At 37.3% G+C, this 26198-nt stretch overlaps 1 protein-coding gene across 9 annotated transcripts in view; it reads right to left on the reverse strand.

The window, feature by feature from the left end:
- The window catches only part of SCML2 (Scm polycomb group protein like 2), a 102266-nt gene that overhangs the window by 34854 nt on the left and 41214 nt on the right, over positions 1-26198 (reverse strand). For all 9 annotated transcript variants that reach the window (XM_045471118.1, XM_045471114.1, XM_045471116.1 and 6 more), the window contains one exon: positions 22160-22403. In XM_045471118.1, coding sequence (XP_045327074.1) covers positions 22160-22403 — 244 coding nt within the window. The remainder of the gene's footprint in view (positions 1-22159; positions 22404-26198) is intronic.

The following is a 26198-nucleotide window of genomic DNA, read 5'->3' on the forward strand; positions in this document are numbered from 1 at the left end:
AGCTTTTAAAAATTATGTCTGGACAACTAAACCAAAACCAATATACTGAAAGTCTTTGTAGCTTTAATTTCTGTCTCCCCCATTTCAAAATAAGACTTGGAGATCTAAGACAAACAGATTCAAGAAGAGAAAAGACACCCTTTACACACCTTATAAAACATACCTTAATCTGTATAGGATATTCTATAAGGTTACTGAAAACTTACAAAAATGCTACAGGGAAAAATATCCCAAACACAATTAAAAGGTTAAAGGATAGCTCTCTAAATTAAACAAAATACAAAAGTCCAGTTAAAGTTATTTACCTTGTACGCAAATGACACTGCCTTTTTTCTTGGCATACATGCTAAATTAAAATAAAATCTAATTTAGTGGAATTTATATGGTTTTCCTAACTTGTTATATAATGATATAAGCATTCAGCCTAGAAAGGAAACCAAAAAAATGCAAGAAGCAGCTAGAAATCACAACTAAATTTTAGAAGGGCCTTAAGAGCGTTCTTTTAACAATACTTGCCCCATCACAGACGCTCTGTAAACTACTCACTTCAGCTTCATGGGGGTGCTTCCCATGAAGACCATTATATTTCACAATCGCTACTCATATCTGCTCACTTCAAAAGAAACCAAGATTTTGGTCACAATGACATTAAAGAAGATGACAATTTCCAACACCTTTAATATTTTCAGAAGAAAGTTCACATGAAAAGAAGCAACTTCAGTTGTTTCAGGTCAATTCATAATTCATTTAACAATTCTGAGCTTTTAAAAGCCACTCAATTTTTAAATCACAGCACCTTTTTTCTTACAGAATGACTTGCATTATGCTGTTAAAAAAAAAACAAAAACATAGCAGTCACTGCTAGGATTTCCACAAACCAAATGTACTGACACGATATTTAATTAGTAAAATGTTATCCACATCTCTATTACTGTACAAATACTTTTACTAAGTCTCAGGTAATTCTAATGAAAAATCATGTCATATTCCTCAAGGCTATAGAAAAATATATGATAACACTTTCCATCACAAACTGGAGATTTAAATTATCAAGTTTGAGTCACAATAGGTTTGTTCTTTCTTTATTTAATGCCATCTTTATGGTAAAAATAACCAGACTGACTTTTCCCTTCTACCATAAAACAATTTTTATAAAAGACTAATCAAATAATAGTACCACCAATTTCAGTAAGTAATATTTAGAGCAAAAAAGAGAATTTTTTGAGATAATAGAAATGATTGGATATTTAGTACACAAAAGCTAACAAAGCAGACAATGAATTTCTTTAACCGTACTTCAACTACAATATAAAGAAACTTTGGGGTAATTCCTACCTTTAGAAATATTCCAGAGAAACAAGCTGTTGCTATATTTACCATTAAAGTGACTTAGGTTCCACTTGATAGCCTTTCTCTTTTACCAGAAATAAAACTGCCTTTCTGGAGAAAGCGAGTCAACAACAAAGCCCATGTTGCCAGAGCAAGCCTAGATTTCTAGCAAATGGGGATGAGGCTATTTGCATTTGTTGGTTTAAAGGGAGGAAGAGTGGGAGGAGGGACTAAGAGGACTGCTAAAGTAATTCGCATATTGTCTGTGGGCTGTATGGACAGTGATCATCAGTCACCTGCTCAAACTTCCCTCACTCCTGCCTTCAGAGAAGAACCAAAGGTTACCCTGGGTCAGAGAATCTGGAAAGAAATGAGAAGACTTGCAAAATCTAACTGCTAACCCATTGCGTCTGTAGACAAAGTTATCCCCGCCGAACCACGTGTCCTAAAACCAAGACATTTTAAAAGTCACAAGAGAACTTGTTAAAATATATCGCAGAACAGAAACAAGAAAGAAACTCCAGGCTCTGCTTACAATTATTGCAGTATTTAACTGAAATACTCAAAACAGAGAAAGGACATTTGGTTTTTTTCAAGATACTTCTTTGCATCACAATAGCCATCTCATTTGCACAAGCAAAACATTTGTTCCAAGCTGTTAGTATGAAAAAGAAAATATCAGCTGTTTTAAATTTCATGGCTTTTGAGTGAATAATTTGGGGTGATAGCATTTCTATTTCATTTATGCCAAACAAAAAGAGCACTAAATAAATTAAGTATAGCCTGTATTTTATCATAAGCTACATTAAGTGCAAAAATCTAAACAAATACTTAAAATTAAGTGTTCATTCAGAAGCTTTCTCATGGCACTGACACACCTTGAACTTTTTACAGCCTTAATTACATGTATGTCTGTTACTTTTGACCCATTATAACATAAAGGAAAAAATGCTGCTTTATGTGGTTTTTACTAAACATACACAGTTGTATAAAAAGAGGGGAATGGGTGGTAAAGATATGTCCTAAAAACTATAAAATCTTAATTTTAAAACTTAGAGAAAGGTGAAGACCAAGTTACAGAAACCACATACTCCTCTATGCACCCCTGAACAAAAAACAAAAGCAGCCATAATTTCTGGTTTTGCTTCTTAAAAAAAAAAAAAAAATGAGACTGAGGTGAGGGTAGGGGTGGGGGATAGAGTATTTGTTTGCTCAATGGAAGGTCTGAAATGTTTCTCACAAGACTAACTTTGAAAGGGTTCAAAAGGAAAATTCTACATAGGAAGGGCTTTACAAAATAAGACTACTATATAAAATGACTAGTTACACTTTTTAAAAAGATCAAAAGTTCAGATTTTAAAACCCACTCCCTTAAAATTTTAAATTAAAAAAAAAAAAAAAACCTAAACCATATACACACCACACACACAACCACAAAATAAACCAGCATTTGAAGCAGCTAACAGTGCCCAAGACAATCTCATTTAAAACCTATTCAAAGCATTTTACTTTACTCTTAAGAAACAAGTTCCTATTCATACAGTTTGTATCTGAACTACCAACAGAGAAACTCTAATATGCCAGTTCTATCAAACATCATCAAAAATATTTTACAAAGCTATGGAAGAAATGCCATGTTACCACCGAGTTCTACCTAGAAATTAAAGCTTTTTCTGTGAGAGGTGGGGGCTGGGGAACCCAATAAAACTGAAGGATTTTACCAAGAAAGGAGCTAAGATGGTCACTGATAGGCTATACCACTAGACAGGAATGTTTCCTGATTCTAGGTTTTCCCCTCCTCCACAGTTCCCTATGGACCAGAGGAATTCCTCTAAACCCTCGGGACCCTGCAACTTTATACTCAAAGCATCTCGAAGTTTGCTGCCCTCCTTCCTGGTTGGTCTATGTGGTCACAACTGCATAAAGAATTAGGCTACAATGTGACACTTCACACCAGCGTAGGTTGTTAATTTATAACCAGTGATGCATAAATCTGAAGCTAAGTTAAATAAAACTAATTCATTAGTGTTTTAGAAATTACATAAGTTGAAAGTTTAATTTACATAGTTAACTTAAAAGTATTTAACTTTAAGTACCTCTAAAGCCAGGTAGAATGGTTTACAATATAGCAATTTATTTAAAAAAAAAAAAACTTTCAATATACCACAATATGAGAAAAAAATTAGTATTAGGGTAAATATTTCTAAGAATCCTCTGCCTCTTAATATATCCATTTTCTCAAAGACTAGAAACCTACATTTATTATGTTCATAAATAAAATCATAAAAAATAGCAACCTATTTGTTTAGAAACTTTCCCAAATAAAGACAGGAAACATTAAAATATTAAATACAAAAAGCACACATAGCCTTTAAAATAACATTAGTTCCAGTTGTGATCCTAAGTTGTTAGATTCCGGGTCTTGCTCTTTCACATATTAAATGTGTGAACTTCAATGAGATGACTGGCTATGTATCCTATGTACCAGAGACAAAAGAAAGGTAATATGGGAATATATCAATAGCTTATAGAACATTCCTAAATTTCTATCATTTTTTTTCAGAGAGAATGAAGTTGTAGGATACAAAGGAGGTGGGGAACAAAATGAAACAGAAAACAGCAAGACCAAATAAATTCTTCAAGAAGAAAAAGTCTACAATGGGCCTTGTTTTAGTTTACTTGACCCAGCCTTCTTTAAATTGTCAAGGACACAGCAGTACACATACTTCTTTCCTCTTTCTCCCCAGATACCCTGTACAGGTCCAGAATAAATCTGATGAGCTGTGACAGCACCAACCAGCAGTGAAGGACTTTGAAAGACTGGAGGGTCATAATGAGAGCCAAGAAACAAAAACAAGAGGAAAAAAAAACCACACAGCTTGCTCAACTTTCTATCCAAGGTAAGTTTCCCAGTGGATTTTTCAACCAATGATAAGCCTAAAAAGAACTTGGCTGTTTCTGATTATAGAAGTGTTAACACAGGGAGAAAAAATTTTGTTAGAGTAAGCTTTAAAATATATTAAACTGTATTACTATTTTTGAAGAAAAAAAAAAGTAAAGCTTAAATAAGTAGTTTTTTTATGTAAAGTCAAACCAAGTGGCATTCATGGATGCCTCATTACATTTCTTTAAGAAATTATCCAAGTGAACTGTCTTTAGTCATTAAGTATTTGAAAAAGTTTTAAGTGTTATATGCTTAAAAAATGTTGGAAAAGCAATTATTCAAAGGTTGAAAACCAAGCATTTACGTGTGTTTAAGAAATATTCAAAATGGGGGCGCCTGGGTGGCTCAGTGGGTTAAGCAGTAGACTTTGGCTCGGGTCATGATCTCACAGTTCATGGGTTTGAGCCCAGCGTCGGGCTCTGTGCTGACAGCTCAGAGCCTGGAGGCTGCTTTGGATTCTGTGTGTCCCTCTCTCTCTGCCCCTCCCCCACTCACAGTCTCTGTCTTTCAAAAAATGAATAAAAATGTTAAAAAAATTAAAAAAAAAGAAATATTCAAAATGAACCAAAAAATACAGACTTTTTAAAATTTATGAAATTCAATCAGTTTAACATTATTTGTGTGCCTTTTGAAATTACTTAGCTAAGACCCTTAATTTAGACCCTTATATTATTTAATGTTCAAGTCAATAAAATTAACATTTCTGTACATTTTTAAAGACCATAAATAACATTAAAAAGCAAATGAGAGGGGCGCCTGGGTGGCGCAGTCGGTTAAGCGTCCGACTTCAGCCAGGTCACGATCTCGCGGTCCGTGAGTTCGAGCCCCGCGTCAGGCTCTGGGCTGATGGCTCAGAGCCTGGAGCCTGTTTCCGATTCTGTGTCTCCCTCTCTCTCTGCCCCTCCCCCGTTCATGCTCTGTCTCTCTCTCTCCCAAAAATAAATAAACGATGAAAAAAAAAAAAATTTTTTTTTTAAAAAATAAAAAAAAAAAGCAAATGAGAAAAAAGTTTTTACTTTTATGCCACCATACACAAAAATAAACTCAAAATGGATTAAGATTAAGGACCTAAATATGAGACCTGAAACCATAAAAATCCTAGAAGAGAGCACAGGTAGTAATTTCTCTAACATCTGCCATAGCAACATCTTTCTAGATATGTATCATGAGGCAAGGGAAATAAAAGCAAAAATAAGCTACTGGGACACATTAAAATAAAAAGCTTTTGCAGAGCAAAGGAAACAATCAACAAAACTAAAAGACAACATATGGAATGGAAGAAGTTATTTGCAAATGACATAACCTATTAAGGGTTAGTATCCAAAATATATAAAGAAGTGATATAACTCAACATCCCCCAAAAAGAAATAATGTAATTAAAAAATGGGCAGAAGACATGAATAGGCATTTCTCCAAAGAAGACACACAGATGGCCAACAAACACATGAAAAGATGCTCAGTATTTTTCACCCATCAGGGAAATACAAATCAAAACCACAGTGATATATCACCTCACACCTGTCAGAATGACTAAAATCAAAAACACAAGAGACAAGTGTTGGCAAGGATGTGGAGAAAAAGGAACTGTTGTGCACTGTTGGTGGGAATGCAACTGTGGAAGACAGTATGGAGGTTCCTCAAAAAGTTAAAAATAAAACCACCCTATGATCCAGTAATCACACTACGGGGTATTTGCCCAAAAAATACAAAAACACTAACTTAAAGGAATGGGGCGCCTGGGTGGCTCAGTCGGTTAAGCGTCCAACTTCAGCTCAGGTCATGATCTCACAGTCCATGAGTTCGAGCCCCGTGTCGGGCTCTGGGCTGATGGCTCACAGCCTGGAGCCTGCTTCCGATTCTGTGTCTCCCTCTCTCTCTGTCCCTCCCCCATTCGTGCTCTGTCTCTCTCAGTCTCAAAAATAAATAAACATTAAAAAAAATTAAAAAAAAAAAGGGATACACGAACCCCTATGTTTACTGCAGCATTATTTACAATGGCCAGATTATGGAAGCAGCCCAAGTACCCACTCATAAATGAATGGATAAAGATGCGGATATGTATATGTGTCACATACACACACAATGGAATATCATTCAGCCATAAAAAGAATGACATCTTGCCATTTGCAACAACATGGATGGAGCTAGAGACCATAATGCTAAGTGAAATAAGTCAGAGAAAGACAAATACTCTACTCATATGCAGAATTTAAGAAATAAAACAAATGAGCAAAGAAAAAATAGACAAAGCAAGAAACAGACTCAACTGTAGAGAACAAAGTGATAGTTACTAGAAGGGAGGGGGGCTGGGGGGATACATGAAATAGGTTAAGGGGATGAAAGAGTACACTTATCATGATGAATAATGAGTAATGCATAGAATTATTGAATCACTATATTATATGCCTAAAATTAATATAACACTGTATGTTAACTATACTGGAATCTTTAAAAAAGCAAATGACTGACAAAAAGTTTTTACTTTCGTGACATTTATTGCTATGTGCAATAAATGAAGCACCCAAATGAACAAGAAAGGAAATAAGAAAAAAGTAGGAAAAGGTTAGTTAGCAGGAAAATTATAAAAGAATATTAATGGCAAAGATATATGCAAAGAAAAAGATTCACTCTCACTAGCTAAGAAATGAAAATTTTAAAAACATTTTTTAAATTAGCAAAAATAATAAGATAATGCCTAAAGTTGACAAGAGAAGGAAAAAACACTGTCACTCACCTCTGAGGGGAGTGGAAATGGGTATGACTTTCTAAAAGACCATTTGTCAGGAAGGGAGTTAAGATGGCAGAGAAGTAGGGGGACCAGGATTTTCCTCGTCCCTCAAACACAGCTGTATTGAGGTCAGATCACTCGGAACAGCCAGGAAATCGATCTGCAGAGGGGCAGAAGGATCTCCACGGTTGGAGGGAGACCGCTTGGCAGGATCGAAGTGCATGTATGTGAACTGTGGGAGATAAAACGGCATAGGCACGGAGGGGAGGGAACCCCTTCTGTGGAGAGACAAAAGGGAGAGAAAGAGAAAGGAGTTGTGAAAGTGTGGCATCAAGTTAGCACAAATGGAAAACCTCTCTGGAACACGGACTGGGGAACGAGAAATACAGAGAATGCCAGTGTCTTTTTTGCCAACAGCCTTAGGAGCTGAAACTCGGAGGTTTCAGAAAAGGGCGACTTTCTCCGGAATGGAGCTGAAAGCCGTGGCGCACACTACAGGGGAGAAGGGAGCCGGCCAGGAGTGCATAGCATGGTGTAGCGATCTCAGAGGAACACTGGGAGAGAACAGTCCCCTTCCCAGAGTACTTTGGGAAGAGGGTTTATCACACAGAGTGGCTCTACTCCAGAACAGGGGAGAGGAGCCACACTGGGCTGGGTCCGTTAAGACCTGGAGTTCTGAATCCCAGCTGAGCACCTAGAAGGCAGAGAATTGTGGAGCAGGGCAAGCTGATGGCCCTCACTATTCTATCAGCATGGGTTGAGATATCCAGTAAGGGGAGGAGAGATTGGGGCGTTGCCCTTTTTCTCCCTGACATCAACAGGGTGGGACTTCAGAGAGCAGCACAGGGGCCCCCAGTGGAGATGGGACCTGCTTAAGCCAAACCCCAAGACCCCGTGCCTGGCAACTGATGATTTATTGGGGCAAGACTGACTGACCTAATGCAGCTGGCCTCTCCACACCAGCATAGTCACAAGTCCCAGGCACCAACAGACAACTGTTTTTTTTTTTTTCCTTTACTATTTTATTTCATTTCATTTCGTATTTGTTTCCTCCCTCTTCTTCTTCTTCTTTTTTTTTTTTTTTTTTGGATCAGGCTCATAGTTTCTGACTTGTTTTTGTTCAATTCTTATCATATATTTTTTTTGATCAGGCATTTTTATTCTCTTCTTTTTCCACCCTCTTTCTTCTTCTTCATTTTCCTCTCTCTTTCTCTGGATTTAGCCTTATAGTTTTTTGATTCTCTGTTTGTATTTCTTTTCTCCCCTTACATTTTTCTCTTTTTATGTAAGCAGGCTTCCCCCCTCCCTTTCCTTTTTCTCCCCCCAGGGTTACTTCAACAAATAAATCAAAGCACACCTAGCTGAAGGTCCAAACACTCTACCACTACAAGCAAGGAGGAGCTCTGCAGAGCACTGACCAGTGGGGTAGAGCAGCCAAAATTCAAAAACAGAGTGCATGCAACATACACCAGAAACACTTCCTGGAGTACCAAACTCTGAACAGCGTATTACCCCTTTTTAATATAGTAGTACTCTCAGGTGCAGGACACATAACAAGCTTTTAAAATGCAAAAGACAGAAACATAGCCAAAATGATAAAACAGAAGAATTCTCCCCAAAACAAAGTTCAAGAAGAAATCACAGAAACTTGCTCAAAACAGATATAAACAATATATCTTAACAAAAACTTAGAATAACCATCATATGACTAACAGCTGGGCTTGAAAAGAGCATATATGATACCAGAGAAACTCTTGCTGCAGAGATTAAAGACCTAAGAACTAGTCAGGATGAATTAAAAAATGCTAGATGCAAAATAAACTAGATATAGTGACAGTGAGGATGCAAGAAGCAGAGAATAGGTGAAACAGAAGACAAAATTATGGAAAATAATGAAGCTGAAAAAAAGAGGGAAAGGAAATTACTACATCACAAGGGGAAAATTAGAGTAAGTGATTCCATGAAATGAAACAATATCCGTATCATAGGAGTGTCAGAAAGAGTGAGAGAAAGGGGCAGATGGTTTATTTGAACAAATCATAGCTGAGAACTTCCCTAATCTGGGGAAGGAAACAGGCATCCAAATCCAAGAGGCACAGAGAACTCCCTTCAAAATCAACAAAAACAGGTCAACACCATGGTATACCATAGTGAAACTGGCAAAATACAAAGATAAAGAGAGAATTCTGAAAAGAGCTAGGGACAAATGGGCCTTAACCTACAAGGGTAGACACATAAGGGTAGTAGTGGATCTGTCCAATGAAATTTGGCAGGTCAGAAAGGAGTGGCAGGAAATAACCAATGTACTGAATAGAAAAAATATGCAGCCAAGAATCCTTTCTCTGGCAAGGCTGTCATTCAGAATAGAAGGAGAAATAAAGACTTTCCCCAGACAAACAAAAACTAAAGGAGTTCATGACTACTAAACCAGCCCTGCAAGAGATCCTAAGGGGGACTCTGAGTGGAAAGCAGCAAAGACTAAATAGGACCAGAGGACATGACCACAAACATAAAATCTACAGATAACACAATGGCACTAAATCCATATTTTTCTCACTCTGAATGTAAATGGACTAAATACCCCAATCGAAAGACATAGGGTATCAGAATGGATAAAACAATAAGATCCATCTACATGCTGCCTACAAGAGACTCATTTTAGACCTGAGGACACCTGCAGATTCAAAGTTAGTGGATAAAGAACCATCTCTCATGTTAATGGACATCAAAAGAAAGCCAGAGTTAGCCATACTTATATCAGACAAACCAGACTTTAAAACAATAACTGTAAAAAGAGATGAAGAAGGGCATTATATGATAATTAAGGGGTCTATTTATCAAGAAGAGCTAACGACTGTAAATATTTGTGCCCCCAATGTGGAAAACCTAAATATATAAATCAATGAAACACAAACAAGCAAACTTATTGATAGTAATACTGTAACTGTAGGAGATTTTAATACTCCACTTATAGTAATGGACAGATCATCTAGGCAGAAAATCAATAAGGAAACACCTCTGAATGACACATTGGACCAGATGGACCTAACATATATTCATAACATTTCATCCTAAAGCAGAATACACATTCTTCTCGAGTGCACATGGAATATTCTCCAAAACAGACCACATATTGGGTCACAAAACAGTCCTTAACATGTACAAAAAGATTGAGCTCATACCATGCATATTTTCAGATCACAATACTATGAAACTTGAAATCAACCACAAGAAATTTGGAAAGCACCTAAATACATGGAAGTTAAAGAACATCCTACTAAAGAATGAATGGGTTAACCAGGAAATTAAAGAAGAGAATTTTAAATATACATGGAGACAAACGAAAATGAAAACACAACAGTCCAAACTCTTTGAGATGCAGCAAAGGCAGTCCTAAAAGGAAAATACATTGCAATTCAAGCCTATCTCAAGAACGAAAAGAGGCGCCAGGGTGGCTCAGCTGGTTCAACAGCCGAATCTTGATTTCAGTACAGGTCATGATCTCACAGAGTACATGAGTTCAAGCTCCACATCAGGCTCTGTGCTCATAGTGTGGAGCCTGCTTCAGATCCTCTGTCTCCTTCTCTCTGTCTCTCCCCTACTTGTGTGTGCATGTACTCTCTAAAAAACTAAATGTTAAAAAATATTTTTAAAAAAGAAGAAAGGTCCCAAATACACAACCTAACCTTAAACCTAAAGGAGCTAGAAAAGGAACAGCCAATGAAGCCCAAAGCCAGGAGAAGAAGGGAAATAATAAATATTAGAGCAGAAATAAATGATATAAAATTTTTAAAAAAACAGATCAATGAAACTAACAGCTGGTTTTTTGAAAGAATAAACAAAATTGATAAATCCTTAGCCAGACTTCTCAAAAAGAAAAGAGGACCCAAACGGATAAAATCATGAATTAAAGAGGAGAGAGATCACAACCAAACAATTATAAGAGAACACTGAAAAATTATATGCCAACAAGCTGGACAATCTGAAAGAAGTGGACAAATTCCTAGACACACACTACCAAAACTCAAATGCTAAGAAACAGAAAATTTGGACAGACCTAAAAACAGCAAAGAAATTGAAACAGTTATCAAAAATCTCCCAACAGGGGCGCCTGGGTGGCTCAGTCAGTTAAGCGTCCGGCTTCAGCTCAGGTCACTATCTCATAGTTGTGGGTTTGAGCCCCTCATCGGGCTCTATGCTGACGGTGTGGACCCTGCTTGATATTCTTTCTCTCTCTCTCTCTCTTTCTCTCTCTCTCTGCCCCTCCCTTGCTTGTGCTCTCCCCCTCAAAAATAAATAAACATTTTTTTTAAAAACTAAAAAGAAAAAGCTCCCAACAAATAAGAGTCCTGGACAAGATGGCTTCCCAGGGGAAATTCTACCAGACATTTAAAGCTGAGTTATAGGGGCGCCTGGGTGGCTCAGTCGGTTAAGCGTCCGACTTCAGCGCAGGTCACGATCTCGCGGTCCGTGGGTTCGAGCCCCGCATTGGGCTCTGGGCTGATGGCTCAGAGCCTGGAGCCTGCTTCCAATTCTGTGTCTCCCTCTCTCTCTGCCCCTCCCCCGTTCATGCTCTGTCTCTCTCTGTCTCAAAAATGAATAAACGTTAAAAAAAAAAAACTAAAAAAAAAAAAAAAAAAAAAAAAAAGCAGAGTTATACCTATTCTTCTCAAACTGTTCCAAAAAATATAAATGGAAGGAAAGCTTCCGAATTCATTCTATGAAGCCAGCATTACCTTGATTCCAAAACCAGACAAAGACCCCACTAAAAAGGAGAATTACAGGCCAATATCCCTGATGAACCTGGATGCAAAAATTCTCAATAAGATACTAGCAAATCAAATTCAAAAGTACATTAAAAGAATTATTCACCATGATCAAGTGGGATTCGCTCCTGGGATGCAGGGATGGTTCAATGTTCACAAATCAATCAACGTGATACACCACATTAATAGAGAAAAGGATAAGAATCATATGATCCTGTCAATAGATGCAAAAAAAGCATTTGACAAAATATAGCATCCTTTCTTGATAAAAATCCTCAAGAAAGTCGGGATAGAAGGAACACATCTTAACATCATAAAAGCTATATATGAAACACCCACAGCTATTATCATCCTCAATGGGGAAAAACTGAGAGCTTTTCCCCTGAGATCAGGAACATGACAGGGATGTCCACTTTCACCACTGCTGTTTAACATAGTGTTGGAAGTCCTAGCCTCAGCAATCAGACAACAAAATGAAATAAACGGCATCCAAATTGGCAAAGAAGAAGTCAAACTTTCACTATTCTCAGATGACATGATACTCTACATGGAAAACCCGAAAGACTTCACCAAAAAACTACTAGAAGTGATATATGAACTCAGCAAAGTCACAGGATATAAAATCAATGTACATAAATTGGTTGCATTCCTATACACCAATAATGAAGCAGCAGAAAGAGGAATCAAAGAATCGATCCCACTTACAATTGTACCAAAAACCATAAAATACCTAGGAATAAACGTAACCAAAGAGGTAAAAGATCTGTACACTGAAAACTATAGAAAGCTTACAGAAGAAATCAAAGAAGACACAAAGAAATGGAAGAAAATCGTTCCATGCTCATGGACTGGAAGAACAAATATTATTAAAATGCTGATACTACCCAAAGCAGTCTATACACTCAATGCAGTAACTGTCAAAATAACACCAGCATTCTTCACCAAATTAGAACAAACAACCCTAAAATTTGTATGGAACAACAGAAGACCCCAAATAGCCAAAGCAATCCTGAAAAAGAAAACCAAAGCTGGAGGCATCACAATTCCAGACTGTAAGCTGTATTACCAAACTGTAATCATCAAGACAGTATGGTATTGGCACAAAAACAGACACATAGATCAATGGAATAGAATAGAGAACCCAGAAATGGACCCACAAATATATGGCCAACTAATCTTCGACAAAGCAGGAAAGAGTATCCAATGGAAAAAAAAAAAAAAGTCTTTTTAGCAAACAGTGCTGGAAGAACAGTACAGTGACATGAAGAAGAATGATATGGATCACGTTCTTACCCCATACACAAAAATAAATTCAAAATGCGAGAAAGACCTAAATGTGAGACATGAAACCATCAAAATCCTATAGGAGAAAACAGGCAGCAACCTCTTTGACCTCAGCTGCAGCAATTTCTTACTGGACATGTTTCCAGAGGCAAGGGAAATAAAAGCAAAAATGAACTACTGGGACCTCATCAAAATAAAAAGCTTTTGCACAGCAAAGGAAAGAATCAACAAAAGTAAAAGGCAACTGACAGAATGGGAGATGTTTGCAAATGACATATCAGATAGAGGGTTAGTATCCAAAATCTATACAGAACTTACCAAACTCAACACCCAAAAAACAAATAATCCAGTGAAGAAATGGGCAGAAGACATGAATAGACACTTCTCCAAAGAAGACATCCCGATGGCAAACAGACATGAAAAGATGCTCAACATCACTCATCATCAGGCAAACACAAATCAAAACCACAGTGAGATACCACCTCACACCTGTCAGAATGGCTAACATTAACAACTCAGGAAACAACAGATGTTGGTGAGAATGTGGAAAAAAGGGGAATGCTTTTGAAATATTGGTGGGAATGCAAACTGGTGCAGCCACTCTGGAAAACAGTATGGAGGTTCCTCAAAAAATTAAAACCACAATTACCCTACAACCCAGCAATTGCACTACTAGGAATTTATCCAAAGGATACAAAAATGCTGATTCAAAGGGGCACATGCACCCAATGTTTACAGCAGTGCTATCAACAATTACGAAATTGTGGAAAGAGCCCAAATGTCCAACAACAACTGATGAATGGATAAGGAAGATGTGTTATATATATATAAATGTGTGTGTGTGTATACATACGTACACTAGAATATATATGTTTTATATAATATATATATTATGTATACATATACACACACACACAATGAAATACACACACACACACACACACACACACACACACACACGGAATACTACTCGGCAATGAAAAAGAATGAAATCTTGCCATTTGCAACAACATGAATGGAACTAGAGGGTATTATGCTAAGCAAAATAAGTTAGAGAAAGACAGATATATGATTTCACTCATAGGTGGAATTTGAGAAACTCAACAGATGAACACAGAGGAAGGGAAGGAAAAATAAGATAAAAACAGAGAGGGAGGCAAACCTTAAGAGACTCTTAAATACAGAGAACAAACTGAGGGTTGCTGGAAGGGAGGTGGATGGGGAATGGGTTAAAAGGGTGACGGGCATTAAGGACGGCACTTTTTGGAATGAGCACTGGATGTCACATGTAAGAGATAAATCACTGGGTTCTACTCTTGAAGCCAAGACCACATTGTATATTAACTAACTTGAATATTAAAAAAAATAATTTCAACCAATAAATAAATAAATAAATAAATAAAATTTTTTCACCCTTAGAAACATATCCCCTAACCCAGCAAACATTCTATGGAAATAATCAGAGATATGCAAAGATATATTCATCACATTATCTATGTCAAACAAAATAAAAGTTTGGTTAAATAAATTAGGGTACAGCCATATGATGTAATACAACATAGAAATAAAATCAAATTTGTAGGGATATACTTTATATGGGAACACAATCACAACATATTATGAAAAAGTTAGGGAGGAAACTAGAAAATGCAAAATAATCTTTTTTCAAAATTATTATTTTAAAGTACAAATGTAACCTACGAATACATTCTTGTTTAAAAAAAAAGAGCCACAGATAAAAGCAGAAGTTCCCTTTACTACCCAACACCTCTTTCCAGATATAATCACTCCTACAAATTTGATAAGACAGCCTTTCAAATCTTTTCTATGTATGTATATACATACATCTAATATAGAAATACATCTTTGTTTTGTTTTGATTTGGCATTATGCTGTATGGATTTTGGGGGTTGCTTTTTTCACTTACTACATCCTGGAGAGCTATCTTTCTTAGTAAACAGGAATCCTCTCATTCTTCTAAATGATTCTATATTATTCTAAGGAATAACTGTACCATAACCTATTTCAACATTTCTTTGATTTGACCATGTGTATGTTCTAAAGCTATTATGTGTAAGACAAAAAGAAGAAAAAGCAGTATGAGGCCAAATACAGACCAAATTATTTGCCATGGTTATCTCTGCATGCTTTTCTGAATTTTTCGGTTTGAGCATTACTTTTTATATTAGAGAAAACCTGTTATATTAAAAATAATAAAGGGGCGCCTGGGTGGCGCAGTCGGTTAAGCGTCCGACTTCAGCCAGGTCACGATCTCGCGGTCCGTGAGTTCGAGCCCCGCGTCAGGCTCTGGGCTGATGGCTCAGAGCCTGGAGCCTGTTTCCGATTCTGTGTCTCCCTCTCTCTCTGCCTCTCCCCCGTTCATGCTCTGTCTCTCTCTGTCCCAAAAATAAATAAACGTTGAAAAAAAATTAAAAAAAAAAAATAATAATAATAAAAATAATTTTAAAGTATTATGATTTTAAGAATGTATCACATTACATCTAAAAAAATGATATTTTTAGAGATGCCTGGGTGGCTCAGTCAGTTAAAGCATCCAACTCTTGATTTCAGCTCAGGTCATGATCTCACGGTTCGTGAGTTCAAGCCCCACGTTGGGCTCTGCGCTGATGGCATGTGTCCTGCTTGGGATTTTCTCTATTTCTCTCTCTCTCTCTCTCTCTCTCTCTCTCTCTGCCCCTCCCCAGCTTGTGCTCTCTTTTAAGATAAAGAAATAAACTTAAAAAAAAAAAAAGAAATGGTATTTTTATATTACAGCTGTCACTTAATGTTGTATTGGCTAAAGTAACTGTTTTCTCTACTCAAAGAGAGTATACAAGTAACTCTCTACTCAAAGAGAAATATAAGTATTTCACCTTGTGTAAGTATAGTAGTAACTCTATTAACCTATGTAATGAATAACCAATGCTTAGGAAAAAAACAAAATGAATCATTTATGCAATGTCTTTGGGTGAGTATCATCTTTTTTTATGTTTATTTATTTATTTTGAGAGAGAAAAGAGAGCACAAGTGGGGGAGGGGAAGCAAGAGAGGGAGAGACAGAGAGAATCCCAAGCAGGCTCTGCACTGTCAACACGGAGCCCAATCCAGGTCCCAAGGTCCTGAACCATGAGATCATGACCCAAACCTAAATCAAGAGTTGGACACCCAACCAACTGAGCCACCCAGGCACCCCTCAACTAACAATCCTTTTATTTTAAAGTTTATTTATTTTATTTTTAGAGAGAGAGAAAGAGCACACGAGTCAGGGAGGGGCAGAGAGAGGGAGATAGACTCCACGCTGTCAGCCGGGAGCCTCACTCAGGGCTAGAACTCAAGAAATGTGAGATCATGACCTGAGCTGAAATCAAGAGGTGGATGCTTAACTGAGCCACTTAGGCGTCCCTCAACTAACAATCTTTAACCATACTTTGCCCAGAATCCTAAGGTTCTTCTGGGGACACCTGTGAATCTTTACAAAACAGAATGTGGCATCAGTGGGCACATCTGTGTTTCTATTCTAATGTTTCCAAGTTCTACTTTAACACGGTTTGAGTTATTTGTATTCAAAATGCAGTCATGAAAAGTGCTTTACAATGTCAAATTATTTGTGCCATTTGAAATCCACAATGATGATAAAACAGTTAAAATAGAACATCAAAAATTTAAAATTTCTCATACATCAAAATAAACAACTCATCATCTGCATGTGTGGTTTTGCCAAGATATCAAGATTCAACAAAACCCACACCTAGAAGTATCAGAGTAAAACTGCAAAACACCAAAGATGATGTGAAAATATTAAAGTAATTAGAGAAAAAATTAAAGATTACAGAGGAAAAATAATCAGACGGACAGTTAAATTCTAAAAAGCAACGGAAACCAAAAGGTAAAAGAATGCGATCTTCAAAGTCCTGTAAGAAAATGGCTGTCACTCTAGAATTCTACACCTTGAAAAAATATCTTTCAAGAGAGGAGTTGAAATGACATATTCAGATGAACATAAACTGAGAGGGCATGCCACTAGCAGACCCCTCACTAAAGAAAAATCTGAAGAATCTACCTCAGACAGAAGAAAATTACTCTCAAACGAAAGATCTGAGATACTAAAAAGGAATGAATAATAAAGAACATTTTCAATATGCTGATGAGTCTCAACAAATACTGACTATATGAATAATAATAATAGCTAATAGGATTCCTGTAAAAGATGTAACTAATTAAAATATACAACAGTAACCACATGAATTTGAAGGGAGTAAGTGGGTATTCTCAGTTCCTTTTACTGTCTTAGTACAGAATAGATACTGATCAATTTCAGACTTCCATTAAGTTAAGAAAGCATGTTAAAATTTCTAGAGTATTCAAAGAACAGAAAATATAATGTAGAACTTCCAAACAAGGGGGGAAATAGAATAAGAAAAAATGCCCAAAATAGGACAAGAATGGAAAGAAAACATAAAAAAGGCAGGAAAGTAAAAAGCTCAAAATAAGGTTCCATAATGAAAACCAAATATATCTGTAATCACAATAAATATAAATAGATTAAAAGCTCCAGTTAAAAGACAGACTGGCTGACGGGCCAAAAAATCAAAATCCACCTATTTGAAATAAATGTATCTTTTTAGATAAGAATAGATAAATGTTGAACATTGGAGAGAGAACAAGAACACCAACCAAACAAAAGCTGGTGTAACTACATTAATACAAGATAAAGCAGACTTTGAAGTATTAAAAAAAAGAATAACCATAAAGAGGGTTACTACCGAAGGTTCAACTGACCAGGAAGTTGTAACAGTTCAAAATTTGTACACACCTGATAATGTAGCCACAAAACAGATAAAGCATAAAGTAAACACTAGAAGAACTATAGAGAAAAATGGACTCATAATCATAACGGACCCTCCAGGGGAAAAAACCATTCGAATAAAAGCAAACTTCTCATCAGAAACCTTGGAAGCCAGAAGGAAGTTGTACTACATTCTTAAGTACTGAAAGAAAAGAGCTGTCAACCTAGAACTCTATATCCACCAACTATCCTTCAGGAATGAAGGGGAAATAAAGACATTCTTGGATGATGGAAAGCTAAGAATTTGTTGCTAGCTGACCTACCCTAAAAGAATGACTAAAAGAAGTTCTCTAAACAGAAAGGAAATTATTTAAAAAAAGAAAAAAAGGAATCTGAAGATCAGGAAAAACTGAAATGTCAAAACTGTGGGTAAATACAATACTTTCCTTCTCCTGAGTTTTTAAATTATGTTCAATGGTTTAACAAAAATCTTACCACTGTCCAATGCCATTCTCGATGAATGTAGAGGAAATACTTAAGAAGATTATATGAATGAATAGGGGAGGGTAAAAGAATATAAACTGAGGTAAGGTTTCTAAAATTCACTTTAGTGAAATGTCTAGTGGGGTAAAGGACAGAGGAGGCAGATCTCACAAAGTATCTGTGAAACCACATTTTTTAAAAAACACTTTGCATCTCCTATTGACACATCTTTCTAAGTCTGGCTTTGCAAAGTAGCCTAGTAACCATGTTTTTAAGACCACTAATGAGCTCTTCTCTTCTCAGTGCCCTAAATTGATTTCTATCTTCTACTCACCCTTTATTTTTGTGTTTCTCAAAGGGTGGGCCTCAAACCAAGTGCAATTGAAACACCTGAATCCCACTCCGGACCTACTGATTCAGAACCCCTGGGTATGAGCTCCAGAACATCAGCCTTTGTTTTTTTTGTTTTTTTTTTTTAATGTTTATTTATTTTTGAGACATAGAGAGACAGAGTGCAAGTGGGGGAGGGGCAGAGAGAGAGGGAGACACAGAATCTGAAACAGGCTCCAGGCTCTGAGCTGTCAGCACAGAGCCCGATGCGGGACTCGAACCCACAAACCGTGAGATCATGACCTGAGCCAAAGTCGGGCACTTAACCGACTGAGCCACCCAGGTGCCCCCAGAGCATCAGCCTTTGAATAAGCTCCCCCTACCAGGTGATTCAAGTATGAGAATTGTCTTAAATATTTACTCACAAGGTTCTGTCCTTGATCCTCTTCTACCTGTTACACATGCACAATTAAAACCACACCCAGGGTGCCTGGGTGACTGTTGGTTAAGTGTCCAACTTTGGCTCAGGTCATGATCTCATGGTTTGTGGGTTCGAGTCCTGAGTTGGGCTCCATGCTGACAGTATGGAGCCTGCTTGGGATTCTCTCTCCCCCTCTCTTTGTCCCTCCCCTACTCACACTTTCTTGCTCTCTCAAAATAGATAAATAAACTTAAAAAAAAACAACACCCAAAACTTCCCCCCTTACTGCTATTAATTGGATGTGTAGCTGCCTACCTCCACTCCCGGCCACTGCCAGTACCTATAATCCCACCTGATACAGAGTATTTATTTGAATGAGCATGATGACTCTCAAACCTGCTTTGTCAATTAAGACCTATCTCTTTCAGGCTCCATACCTGCATTCGCTGCTATCCAATGTCCTAAAGTTACTCTGAATTAGTTAGGATTAAGTTCAGCTAACGATAACAGAAAAACTTAAAAGAATATTGGTTTATACAACACAGAAGTTTATTTCTCTCAAATAACAGTAAGAAGGGGCACCTGGGTGGCTCAGTTGGTTGGTTAAGCGTCAGACTACAGCTCAGGTCATAATCTCACAGCTCGTGGGTTCAAGCCCCGTATCGGGCTCCATGCTGACAGCTCAGAGCCTGGAGCCTGCTTCAGATCCTGTATCTCCCTCTCTCTCTGCCCCTCCCCTGCTCATGCTCTCACTCTCTCAAAAATAAATAAACACTAAAAAATTTGTAAAAAAAATAAATAAATAAAATAGTAGTCTGGAAGAGGCCAGTATGAAAATTCTGCTCCACAAAATTCTCAGGGACTCTGGCTCCTTTCTGCTTTCCACTCCACTATGCCTAGAATATGGTCCCATTTCATGGTTCAAGATGGAACTCCACCCAAAACAAGCACATTCCTAGCAGCAGGACAGAAGCAGGAAGATAGAATAGAGAAAGGTACATTGATCTCTAATACACTTCTTGGAAGTAGAACATATGACCTGTACTTTTATCTCACTGACCAGGACTTAGTCTCACGGTCATGTGTAACTGCTAGGGAGGCTGTAACTATAGTCTTCACATTAGGTAGCTGAATTGTGTTACTAAGAAAAAAAGGGAAACCAGAGGGTGGAAGACTACAGCATTCTTGGCCACACATTCCAAAGTTACCATGTCCCAAACTGAACTCCCTAGTTTTCAGGATATACTGTGCAATTTTATACCTTTGTGATCTGTCTACCCTACCTTTATCTCCTTTCTTTATCTCCTTGCCTTTATCTCCTGGCAAACTCCTTCTCTTAATATTCACATCATGTATCTTTCTGTGAAGCTTTCCTTTACCCAACCACCTTTCCCTCCAGCCTAAACAGACTGGATGTCTTTGGGTCACTTTTGTATCTAGCATACAATTCTACTTTTGCATTGTTAACTCTAATATTTTTTTAAAGTCTATCCCTCCATTCATCTGTCTTCCACTAGAAGGTAAACTCCTTGAGGGCAGAGACTGCCTCAGCATCATATACACACAGATCTATAGCATACTACATTTCACAAAAATCAGCCATTAATATCTGCTTCCTAGAATTATGGCAGCATGGAACTGGTAAAATAAGTACCTAATAAAACGGACACTATGGTATGTATTATTGTAATATAATGGGATGTGTTAAGAGTCCCAAATCATAGAAGATTCTAACAGCAGTTACAAGAATACGGCTATATGCTTTTATCTAGCCATTGCTCTTGTCTGGCACACATTACTTACTCATTTTCTACACTCATCTTTCTTTTTTTATGGTACAAATAAATTTTAGTTGGATAAATTTTAAGTATGTTTACATTTGATTCTATTAATTTTATATTTAACTTAGATAGATGATTAGGTGCTTTGCTTAGATCCCACTTATATCTCAGCAGTTATTCCATCACAGAAGACCAGTTTAGGCATCTCTAAGCCCTTGGGAGAGTCACTGAGGAGCCCCAATATTTTGATGATTTTTCTCTGAAAGAAAACATCTAGATGATCATAGTATTCAACTTAGGAAGCACAGCATTACAACTGATAAACACCTGACTATAATAACATATTAATTTATGATGCTTTCCATAGCATAAAATTTTCATTGATTGGGAGATTTTACTTAAGACTATCAAAGTTCTGGGGTGCCTGGGGGGCTCAGTCAGTAAAGCCTCCGACTTCGGCTCAGGTCATAATCTCACAGCTTGTGGGTTTGAGCCCTGCATCGGGATCTATGCTGACAGCTCAGAGCCTGGAGCCTGCTTCGGATTCTGTGTCGCCCACACTCTCTGCCCCTCCCGTTTGCACTCTGTTTCTCTCTCTCAAAAATAAACATTAAAAACTTTTAATTAAAAAAAGACTATCAAAGTATCAACTTGACTTGCAAAAATTGACCTAAAGTGTACAAAACATATATATAACAGTTAAGCCTAACCTTTTAAAAACTATCTTTGAGGGGTGCCTGGTGGCTCAGGCAGTTAAGCATCTGACTTCAGCTCAGGTCATGATCTCGTGGTCTGTGGGTTTGAGCCCTGGGTCAGGCTCTGTGCTGACAGCTCAGAGCCTGGTGCCTGCTTCAGATTCTTTGTCTCCCTCTCTCTCTGCCCCCTCCCTGTTCTTTCTCTCTCAAAAATAAATAAACATTAAAAAAAATTGTTTAATAATAAAAAAATGAAAACGATCTGAGATATAAATAGTGAAATACTATGTGTAATTTTAAATTGAAATATCAACTACAAAGGTAGCTAAGCACCCCAAAATGGCTACAGTAACTAGGCTTCAATGGTCCAAGTGTGACTTGTAGCTTGTCCATATTCTCCAATGTGGATTGTCAATTCAGATTATGATGCTGAGTTGGCCCTCAAGAAATGTAATTATTACCTTCTTCTACCTGTAGTTCTCGAGCCTAGACAGGGCCCTCACTATTCTGTCTGCTGCTCCAGTTGAGCATGAAGTCCTAACCTCAATGCCAATAGCAGTTATATCTAACTTCAATAAAATTTAAAAAATACATAGTTACTTATTATCTTACCTTGAGTTCCTGGTGGTTGTAATACATCTCCTGTCAGGCGACACCACCCAACTGGGAAAATATCTCGACAATCGTACTTGCACCAATAATCAAAAGCTCCACTCCAGCCATCAAATGTGATGTAAATTTCATCTCCTTTGACATCTCCAATCGTTGCAGGGCAGATCATATAAGGGTTCTTTTTATCTATGGCCTCAAGCTTCATTCCCACTTTGAAATTATTTAGAGGTGGCTTTGGTGGTTCCTACCAAAACATTAAAAAAAAGTTTTTGTTAAAATGCAATAAGAAGAATTTGCTCAATTGTATTCTTACAACCCTTATCAACCAAAAATTAAACTCCATGAAAACAGTTGTCAGAGATCTCTGTGAAACTCTGCTCTACAACATCTTACTCACTCTGGAGCAGAACCAAGAACATGGAAGGAAACAAACCCAAACTGAGAGTAATTCATTTATTCATTTAAGAAATAGGTGTTATATACTAGGTACCAGAAATTTAGGATTCGCTGGTGAACAAAAAATATCAAAGATCCCTACTCTGGTGGAACTTACCTTCTAGTGGTTGTGGTAGTAGTGATCAGGGTGCAGGTGAGGGAAAAAGAGAGAAGAAACCAACAAGAAATTTTAAATGAGGGAATCAAACAAACCCAATTAATGTGTAAATTATAGGGTATGTTGAAAGTTGGTAAGTCCAAAGAAAAACGGGTGCCTGGATGGCTCATTCAGTTAAAAGCCCAACTCTTGGTGTTGGCTTAGGTCATGATCTCATGGTTCATGAGTTCAAGCCCCACACTGGGCTCCATGTGGATGGTGCGGAGCCTGCTTGGGATTCTCTCTCCCTCTCTCTCTGCCCCTCCCCTGCTCTCTCTCTCTCTCTCTCTCAAAATAAATAAACTTAAAAAAAAAAAAAAACGAAAAGGAATAGCACCAGACAACATACAAAAATTAAAAAGCCTCCAAGTTTTATTGCAGACACAAGAACATGAAAGTCATACAGCTTGGGGTCATTTATGATATCCAATCCAGAAACCAATATTTAAAATTTTTTTTTTAACGTTTATTTATTTTTGAGACAGAGAGAGACAGAGCATGAACAGGGGAGGGTCAGAGAGAGAGAGACACAGAATCTGAAACAGGCTCCAGGCTCTGAGCTGTCAGCACAGAGCCTGACGCGGGGCTCGAACTCACGGACTGCGAGATCATGACCCGAGCCAAAGTCGGCCGCTTAACTGACTGAGCCACCCAGGCACCCCCAGAAACCAATATTTAAAAAAGCATACTTTAGTTACCAAAATTTAAAGCATGCAAATGCTAACAGGATTCTTAGAAAGCCTAAGTGCAATGTTAAAAGCAACAGCTTTTCTTTCAATTTGGTTTTTATCACAGTAAATAAATAGCACCATCATCAACCCAGTTGCTCAAGCCAGAAGCCTGGAAAAAGCCCTAGACCAGAGGTTATCAGTCCAACTGAACTTCAAAATCACTTGGGACCCCACAGCCAGGATTTTGATTTAATTTGTCTGGGGTGGGGCCCAGGCATTAACACATATTAATTCCCCAGGTGATCCTAATGTGCATCCAAGGCTGAGAACCACCAGGCCAGATGCATAATATTCCCCTTAACACTCACATTCAAAGACTACAACCTGCCAATTCTATCACCTAGATCTCTAGAATCCCGTAACAACATGAAAAGTTAGCCCTCAATTGTTCAGTATATGCCAGGCATGCTTCTAAATGTTTTAATTCTCACAACCCTATAAAGTCAATGCAATTATTATTCCCATTTTATAGATGATGAAATTGATGCATGATTGCCTAAGAATACACCATAAATATGAGAGCAGGAGCTGGATCTTAAACATAGGCAGACAACTCCTTGGAACATCCTACCACATCATCTGCCTGGACAATTCCAACTGATCTACTTCAAAGCCCAGCTCTTCTGGTCTCCTTAAGGCTTTCCTGGCCAACTCCTGCCCACTCCTAGGCCCCCTCAAAGAAGATGCTCTTGCCTTCAACTGTTAAACTACCCTTGAAACGTGTTCACTCCTCTGAGACCAAGGGATTCTCAAAAGCAGATACATCTTATTCATATTGCTATTTCCAGCAGAGTACTCAACAAGATTTTAAAAAAATGAATTAACCAAGTAATCACCTGAAGAACAGTAAACAAGCTTTCAAGTAATTCAAGTAATTCTTTCACCAAGATTTAATTTAAACACATATCTGGTAGGTTGATTTCTTTTTTAAATGCCCCCTTTAAACCCATCTCATCGTCCTGTGCTTTTCCAGTGATATCCTTTATACCTCTGAAGTCTTGTAAGTTCCTTAATTATTAGCCTTCAAAGTCCTTTTAATTACATAATCTTAACTTGATTCTTAAAAACCACCCTAAAGTCAGCAGGGCAAAAGTTAGCTTGGTCAAAGATCAAAGGTATTTGATAAATAAGTTGCTGGTAAATAAGAAGCAAAGTTACATACTGCCACTTCATGAAGGGGCTAAAGGTCAGCTAACGGTTACTACATATGGAAGGAAAAGAGGGAGGTGGATTTAACAAAGGATAACTTTGGCAGTTTATAAATTTGTCCTACATATTCACAGAATGGAGAAAACATTCAAAGCACACAGAAGTTTCTTAGGCCCTTATACTGTCAAATAACCAAATAACAATAAGACTTTCTGTAGCAAAGCAAACCAAGTTCAAATGGCAATATACATTTTCTGCTACAAAACAGAAGACAGGAATGAGCAGAGAAACAGAATTTTAAGATTCAAATGTATAATTTAAAAAGATATCCCAAATGTGACAGTATGTCATCAACGCCACTATGAACTGACAAGTAACAAAAACCAGACAATGATAATGGACAAAATGCAATTTATTCTCCGAAGATTTTTACACTGTTTATTAATTCTTCTAAATTTCACGAATATTCTATCAAAGTTACTTACATATGTATAGTCATACAAATAAACAGAGCTCTGGAAGAAAACAAATATTTATTTTCTTAAAAAATCAAAGGGACTACTCTTTTTCATGAATAAATGAGAGGGTTTTATCTCAAAACAAGCTACCTCCAGATTTAGATAACTGGCAAAATAGTACCCTCTGCTGTCCACAAAAGGTAATAATATAAAGTTGCTTTATGTTTATATGTTTTAATTTTTTTTTTAAGTTTATGTATTTTGGGGTGGGGGCAGACAGAAAGAGAAGGAGAAAGAGAATCCCAAGCAGGCTCTGAACTGTCAGCATGAGCCTAATGCAGGGCTCAAATTCACAAACTGTGAGATGACATGAGCCAAAATCAAGAATCAGAAGCTTGACTGAGCTACCCAGGTGCCCCTTAAATGTTTTTAAAGAATATGGTTTGTCATCATCAGTTCTTGAATGACTTCCTAAACACAAAGATATAATTTGTAGGGGGACCTGGCTGGCTTGGTTGGTACAACACGTAACTCTTAATCTCAGGGTTGTGAGTTCAAGACCCACCTTGGGCACAGAGCTTATTAAAAAAAAAAAAAAAAAAAAAAAAGATATAATTTACGAAAGCAATAGCTAAAATAAACAAGGACCCATTCTTTTTTACTGTGAGGAAAAAAAATGATTCTTTCCTAGAAGGTGACTAGTAAAGAATACTCTTTTAATCTCTCTCCTATCTCTCCTTGCCTATCTACCTACAATACACTTCTCCTTAAAGGCTATTTCTTTTCATATCCCACAGACTCTAAGGCCTCCCTTTTCCTTAGCATGTACAACTATCAAACATAATATATACTTTATTTTGTATGGTTTATTATCCATCTCCCCAGCTAGAAGGCAAGCCCCATAAGGACAGTTTTTTCACTGTCTTATTTATAGCTGTATTCCCAGAGTCTACCTCTGACCACAAACTCCTATCCTTAACTTCTACTTCCTTACTTTTAATCAACTACTTCTTTGACCTCATCAAAAATTCTAGTCCTTTAAACTTCATTTATTGATTCACAAATATTTACTAAGTGCCTACTAAATGTCAGACACTAATGAAGGCTCC

This window comes from Leopardus geoffroyi, chromosome X (genome assembly GCF_018350155.1).
Source record: "Leopardus geoffroyi isolate Oge1 chromosome X, O.geoffroyi_Oge1_pat1.0, whole genome shotgun sequence".
Classification (NCBI taxonomy): Eukaryota; Metazoa; Chordata; class Mammalia; order Carnivora; family Felidae; genus Leopardus; species Leopardus geoffroyi.